The 7,634-nt window shown below is 33.3% G+C and overlaps 1 protein-coding gene across 1 annotated transcript in view; it reads left to right on the plus strand.

Moving 5' to 3' along the window:
* The window catches only part of LOC111434272 (nicalin-1-like), a 12,204-nt gene extending 5,348 nt beyond the window's left edge, over window positions 1-6,856 (plus strand). The window contains exons 5-14 of the mRNA XM_023071680.1: window positions 1,302-1,394; window positions 1,482-1,646; window positions 1,806-1,946; window positions 2,065-2,142; window positions 4,128-4,240; window positions 4,370-4,430; window positions 4,727-4,894; window positions 5,452-5,553; window positions 5,745-5,834; window positions 6,351-6,856. Coding sequence (XP_022927448.1) covers window positions 1,302-1,394; window positions 1,482-1,646; window positions 1,806-1,946; window positions 2,065-2,142; window positions 4,128-4,240; window positions 4,370-4,430; window positions 4,727-4,894; window positions 5,452-5,553; window positions 5,745-5,834; window positions 6,351-6,413 — 1,074 coding nt within the window. The 3' untranslated portion in view covers window positions 6,414-6,856. The remainder of the gene's footprint in view (window positions 1-1,301; window positions 1,395-1,481; window positions 1,647-1,805; window positions 1,947-2,064; window positions 2,143-4,127; window positions 4,241-4,369; window positions 4,431-4,726; window positions 4,895-5,451; window positions 5,554-5,744; window positions 5,835-6,350) is intronic.
* The last annotated feature ends 778 nt before the right edge of the window (window positions 6,857-7,634 follow it).

Consider the following 7,634-nt stretch of genomic DNA (forward strand, 5'->3'; position numbering starts at 1 on the left):
TTTTTTTTTTTTTTTTTTTTTTTTTTTTTTTTTTTTTTTTTTGTAATTATTTCGTAAGTCTCATTTTACTTGAGTGAAGCCCATTTCTTTAGTTGTCTTTTTTATGGGGTCTTGGTTCTTTTGGATGCCCTAGTATTTTTTTTTTCAATGACAGTCCGGTTCATTATAAGAAAAATTAAATGCTTGTATTTAGATAAGTAAGATAATTAATACCGGGAGAATTAAATGGTTTATTTTATAGGTTCCACTCTGGTAATTTTTTTAATTATTACATTTGATTAAATATATCTAAATTAGTTAAAGCAATTAGAATTAGTTTAGATATTAACTTGAAATTATTCAATGGGTATATTTCTCTCTTCTCTTTCCCATTCATTCTTTAAAAAAAGTTTCATCTCCGAGAACTATAATAAAATCCTATAGTTCATATATTGCCAGCTTTATTCTTCAAAAAAAAAAAAAAAAAAAAAAAAAAATTNAAAAAAAAAGAAAGTTTAGACAATTATTATCTAAGCTTTAAAAAGTGAACATTCATCAGACAAGCATGAATTTTGTAGATTCTTGCTAAAACCAAAACCCATCTTGAAACATTTGAAACAATCCAGGACAAAGGAAAAAAAAATACTTCTGCTGGAGTCTTGGGTATCCGTACCACATTAGAAAAGCGTAGGGATAGTATCTGTGCGTATCTGAAAGAGGGGTGGAACTTAAAAGTAAATGTGGAAGATCAATGGAAGTTTCACTCTCATCAGGCCAACATGCTCTTTATTTATTTTTAATTTTTGGGTTAATTTACGAATGTGAAAAATATGAAATTTTGTGTCTATGTCTCTTTGACTTTTTAGTACCCAAGTGTTTTGTAGTTACCCTCTTAATGTGTTATTGATTTGTTGGAGATCTTTTTGTAATCTTCCGAGTCCCTAGCTTTGGTTTGGATCCCCTATACCTTTCAGTCTATTTGACCGCTCTATCAGATATATCTGTTAAACTAAATTGAAAATTTCACGTGGCATTCATGTCAATGCTTTCTCTGTTGACACCTAATGATGATTAGATGAGTCAAGATGGAGACAGGTCAAGCGAGAGGTCGTGTGTCAAAAAATACAATGGTGTAAAACTGTAAATTGTGTATTTTCCATATAATTTACCATTTCCCTGGTTGGTGTATTTGTGTAGTTTGTGTTCTGTTATTGAGGTGCTGTGATTAGCTTTGTTCTCCCCTCATTTTGGTTTAATTCTTTTTGATAGTGTTGCATCGTTTTTTTCATCTTTGTATTTATTTATTTTTAAATTGGTGTCAGGGTTGGCTGCCTGGACTAAAATCTGATGGAGATGCTAATCAACTCCCAACAATTGCAATTGTAGCATCATATGATACATTTGGCGCTGCTCCTGTATGTGATTTGTTTAGTGCACGAACATTATCTACCATACTTGTCTATATTTTATCTAGATGATGTGGATCATCTCTCTGGTTGTAGGAATTATCTGTGGGAAGTGATAGCAACGGAAGTGGAATTGTTGCACTTCTTGAAATTGCAAGGTTATTTTCTCTTCTTTATTCCAATCCTAAGACACGAGGAAGGTACAATCTACTTTTTGGGCTCACTTCTGGCGGACCTTACAACTACAATGGGACTCACAAGGTTCTCATTCTTTCTATGTACATACAATCATCATAATTATTATTTCTTTCTATCATTACAATGTATTCCATTTAGTTAAACTTCTTCATTTCAATTATTATTATTTTTTTATAATTGTTTCTATTTGTTGTCCATTAATGTAAAGTATCGTTTTCCCAGTGGCTTCAAAGCTTTGATCACCGTATCCGTGAGAGTATTGACTATGCCATTTGCTTAAATAGTATTGGCTCATGGGATGACAAATTATGGCTGCATGTCTCTAAGCCTCCAGAAAATGCTTACATAAAGCAAATCTTTGAAGTAAGCAAATGTATTTTTAAAATGTTCTGTCTTGTGTGAATAAAAAAAAAATGTTATTGTCTTAATACCGTGTTATTTATTGTAACGGTTTATTGTGGATGACCTGGCCTCTCTGTAGGATTTCTCAAATGTTGCCGAGGATTTGGGCTTTAAAGTTGATCTGAAGCACAAGAAGATCAATATTTCAAATCCTCGAGTGAGTTAATTCACCTGAATTCTTTTCTTTTTTTTTTTGGCAGAAAATTAGTTTTCACTGAAAAGAATATTATGGAATTCAATTATTTCTTTTGAAAATTGATCTACAATCTAAAACGTTATATAGAAATATTACTGAAATAGAAAGAGGAAAAAGAAGACAAGACGGTTTAAAAGGTTCGTTCTCTCCCCAGAACAAGCCTAACTCCCACCTATCTGTTACACATACATTGCTCCTAGAATCTTCCTTTAATATCAAACCGAGGGTGTCCCATACCCACTCTATCCTCTTATCAAAATACTCACGTTCATTACTCTGTGCCACGTGCTTCCCCACCTTTCCTTCTACGTGTGCATGCAGATCTAATGGGTGGTTTAAGTAAGCCTATTAGTCTACATGTTGATTATGATACAAAAAAACTATAGATGCTTTGTGATGTCTGGAGAAAAACTCTCTCCTGCCTTTCCGTACCTTGTTTTGGCTTCTGATTGATGCATGACTCTTTAACAAATCAGACTGGAATTTTATTAAAAAAATAATTATTCAGTAAATGATAGCGTAGGTATTTTTATGTTTTGGTCTTACTTTTAGCTACTAACAGTAACTAACAGAAAATAACAAACCACCTAACGCTAAAATAACGTAGTTAATAATGGTCAAGTAAACAACTAAAAATAACAAGTACCGCACATGTATTGGTCCCTTAAGAAAAACTCATTCTTAAGTGTAGGATTGCAGCTTTATGTTCGGATGATACTCTCCATGTTCTGGAACTTGTGGCCTTAGATTTTGAAATTTTCTTTCTAACCTTTGTCCCCCATTTCTTCACATGTAAAATTTCTATTTTTGTCTTTATTTTGTAAGATGTTTTAAAAAAATTATTATCCTGTTTTTGTGTGCTTCTTCATTTCATGCTATTGCACTCAAATGCATGTTGTGCCCGAGTCTTTATTTTAATATTTTCTTTTACCAAAAATAAATTAGAAAGATTAGAAGCCTTGGAGATATGTAAAACATCTAGAAATTCAAGAACCTATGTACTAGATCCCACTCTTTTGAGTATCTTATATGGTCCAACCTTCTTTCTTCCAACTTGTGTAGATATCCCAATAGGTTGTCAATTCTTGCATAGGTAAATCCACAAAACCATCTCACTTTTTTGTCTCTTACTAGAGTTCTTGCATAGGTGGTGAACCATGACTAAATCCTCTTTATGAAACTCCTCAGCTTTCCTACGTTTATTAGCTTCTTACACATCTATAGTATAGTTTAGCATTATTAACCTGAGTTGACACTCTTTTTGATATCAGGATTTATAAACAATCACACCAGACCTTCTGGTAACCTGAGTTGAGATCTTGCCCACTGAGTGGTTCCATTGTCATTGGTAAAAGAGTGAGAATATAGTGGAAATTTGATGACTAGGGAGGGTACCAGTATCGTACAAGATACTATAATGAAAAATGGAATCTGTAATTTTGATTCTAAATATAGAAATCATTGTATTACTATGTTCGGTTGTTTTGACAATGTGGACTTGCATTATTTATCTAGTGGCTAGGGTAATATAGCTCAAACTAAAGTAAGTGTGCATGCTTCTTAGCTTATAATTAGTTAATAACCCAAAACCAACCCTGAGTTCTTTTAGTTATTGTATCCTTTGGTGTATGCTCCAAGAAAAGGATGTTTCTAGGATAATAGCAACATTTAGTAGGAAAGAGGATACGGTCTTTTTCTTTTTCCTTTTTATTCAGGGGGTGGGAGAGGACAAAGCAGAAAGAGCCAAATTTTTTTGCTTGTTCTCAAATTGATCAAACGTACATCTCCATCATCACATTTTTCATCATGATGTGTGCTATTTAATAATTTTTTTTAAAAAAAAAAAAAAAAAAGACTGTTCTTGGTTTCCCTTAGCATAGTATATGATTTTTACTTTTATTTTGTGATTATCGTAGCCCACTTGATAAATCCTTTGTATGCTGTAGGTAGCCTGGGAGCACGAACAGTTTTCAAGATTGAGAGTAACTGCTGCTACCCTTTCTGGAATCTCTGCTGCTCCTGAGCTTTTGGAAAGGACTGGAGGTTTAGCTGATAACAGGTTCTAATTTTTAGAAATTGATCAGTTTCCTGGTTCTGTTTCACTTCCATGTTTGCATGTGTGCGAGCATGCATATTCATGCAGAAATGTGTGTTATGTATATTCTGATAAGACCGTAACTTCCAATAGATTGTTTTTGAACGAGAGTGCAATTGCCAAGAGTATCAAGTTAGTCGCAGAGAGTCTTGCAGTAAGTTTTACTATGTCTTGCTTAGCCATACTTTTTCTGCAATCACAACCTTTTCCTTTTTCCAGCTGCAAGTGTTTGTTTTTGGCAATTGAGAATTCACAAGTTCAGAATGTTTAAATATGACACTTAGCTTCTACTGTTATTTTTAAGTGGAGAGCGCACAAATATGGATGACATTCGTTATTGATTTTCAAATTGTAAATGGTTCAGAATGTCCGTGGTATTATTTTATATATATATATATATATTTTTTTTTTCAGAATTCTCTAATGCATAATTCGTTGTATTTTATGCAGAGGCATATTTACAGATATGAAGGAAAGAATATACAAGTATTTGCAGATGATAGTAGTTTGGCAATCAATCCAACTTATATTCGATCATGGTTGGATCTTTTGTCAAGAACACCTCGAGTTGCTCCATTTCTGTCGAAAGATGACCCTTTCATATCAGCATTAAAAAAGGTTTTATATCATAAACAAAATTGTTCCAATTGATACTATCTACTTTCACTTATCTTTGTATACTGTATCCGCCAAAAGATTGATTGGCAATTTCAAAAGGAAAAAAGAGTTGATCTGAAACATGTCATGTTCAACTTTTGCTCCTTTTCATCAAAAGATGACTCCTTCCTTCGCTTAGGCATCAGAAAAATTTATATCAGAAAACAAAATTGTCAGTTACCATTTTTGTCCCCTTCCATTTAGCTCAACCTGAAAATATTGATCTGAAACATACTTAACGTGCTAAAAAATTCTGAATTTTTGAGAAATTGCCGCTCTCTTTTTGAAATTAGTTTGGTAAAATCTACTATTTTTTATATGGTGGAACTACTAAGGTCAGTGCTAATCCATATTTTCCATGAATGTTTGTCTGATACAAAAGCACGAAATCCATTTATGCAAACGCAATATTTTAGTGGTTGGTTAGTTTGGCTTGGCTGGCTCATACGAATGCTTTAGGTTACTAATTGAAATCACCTCCCAGGTCTCATCCAATGATATGTTTCTACTCTTTTCAGGAACTGGAGGTCCATACCCATGATGTGAGCTTGCAACATGAGCCATTTGACGGGATGTTCACCTTTTATGATTCAACTGCAGCTAAACTTCACATATACCAGGTACTTCGCACATCAATTGTGAACTTGACTCTCTACTTGCTCCATCTTAAAAATTAAGCTCCATTTATTTTAGTTTTGTACAACATTATTTTCTATATTCGTGTTAGCTGATTCTAGATTGGTGGTTATGTTTATCCTTTGGTGTTCTTTCTTGGCTTGGATCTAAGCAAGCTTTATGTTCGTTGTTTCAGGTTGCTAGCGTGACATTCGACTTGGTTTTGCTTTTGGTCTTGGGATCGTATTTAGTTTTACTCTTCTGTTTCCTTGTGATCACAACCAGGGTAAGTTGTATTATTTACTTTATCGACTTCACAAAGTTATCCCTCATGATATAGAATTCCTTAATCATGAATAAAATAGATAAATGTCTATGAGATGAAAAAGGCTCTTAGGACATTTGATTACAAGCACTTGTCACTCAAAATGATCGTATATTCAGTTTGGAATGAATTTTCAAGTGCCTAAAAAGTTTTTAGTACTTGAAAAGGTCCTCTAAACAGGCTCATTGGAAACATAACAATAGTTTTGGAAGAAGTCTTGCGAGAATTGTGAATTACTCAAAAGAGTATAAAACAAATGTTAAATCTGGTTTGTTAATAAGCACCTTTGTCAAAAATACTTTTTTTAAAAGCACCCATAAGCACATTTTGAGTTTGAGATGAACTGTGAGAATAGTGTTTGTAAGTAAAATATTTGTTTTGCTCCTTGGAAAAACTCTTGAAGTGTTTTATTTAAAAGAATTTTGTACTTTTCACCCTTCCAATAGTACAAACTCACAAAATGTTTCTGTTCCATAGGGTCTCGACGATCTGATTGGTCTATTTAGACGCCCTCCTTCCCGAAAAGTAAAAACAGCTTGATGACTGCAGTAGATTTTGATGCTTGGATTTGCATCATTGCCACCCGAATTTTTTCCCATCTAGATTAGACAGGCCTTACGATGGGGTCCAATGTGGCATAAGAGATCGAGGAACTGAAGATTTTATGTGGCATTCCTCTCAGGATTCTCTCTTTCTTCTTTTTGACATCCTTACATAATAACAGTTATGAGAACTCTCGAGGTGCGATAATTTTTCGTTTTCTCATTTAAATTCGCACAGTTTAACCCTCATTTGTGGTTTCCACTTTGGGCAATGATTTTTTCCTTAGAATTTGTTGGTGTCCATTATTTCTTGCTCAGTTGATGTTAGAGACAGGCAATAGATTCAGTTCGAACAGTTCTGAAAATCTCTCAGAATATATTGATGTTATTTATCATTATTATTTCACAGTTGCCTGATGGCTTTGGAATTAACTTCACTTAGTCATTAGTTTTTGTTATTTTGTTAATTACTCAGCTTTATCAAACCCCTGACTTTCAGTATGAAAGCATGGAGTTACTGACAGGTGAAATAATATACATGATTTCATCTCACATATCTCCATTTCAAGTTCAAAATCCAGAGTGATAGGCTTTTGTTCGTTTCCAAATTCTTCTACCTTTTTCTCAATTGGCAGATGGGGTACAATCCAGAATCCATACTTTCTAAGATCATAATGATATGTTAGTTCTTGTTCTTGCTTCCTAGTGTCTTATTTGATTCTTATAGCTCTTTCTTGAACAAGAACATTTCAGGTTTCATCATGGAATGCTTCTCAAAGCCAGGGATGAATTATATTACTTGCTTGGACTTGCAATCGTCATATGGTTTTTTGCTTGGGTGTATTATTTAGTCTTTAAAAATGGATCTCTTAATGCTTAGTTTGAGATTGTTGTAGCTGTCCTTTTTTTAAGAAAATAATTACTTGAAGTATTGAATAGTTAGTGTGTTGGGATTTATGCTCTAATTATTCATTCCAATCGCCATTAACTTTTGAATTAATTGCATCACAAAAGAAAAAATCAGCATGGCTGTACATTAGAATGCACGAACAAATCAATGCAAACATTCATTTAATCATATATATCAAAGTCCAAAGCATGTTGTTGGGGTTTATGCTTTAACTAGTAGACAACACGTAGTAAACAAACTCAACGAGTGAACCCTTGTATCACTGTCACATGCCCGAATATGAAAAAAAAAAAAAAAAAAAAAAAAAAA

This window comes from Cucurbita moschata, unplaced genomic scaffold (assembly GCF_002738365.1).
Source record: "Cucurbita moschata cultivar Rifu unplaced genomic scaffold, Cmos_1.0 Cmo_Scf00044, whole genome shotgun sequence".
Lineage (NCBI taxonomy): Eukaryota > Viridiplantae > Streptophyta > Magnoliopsida > Cucurbitales > Cucurbitaceae > Cucurbita > Cucurbita moschata.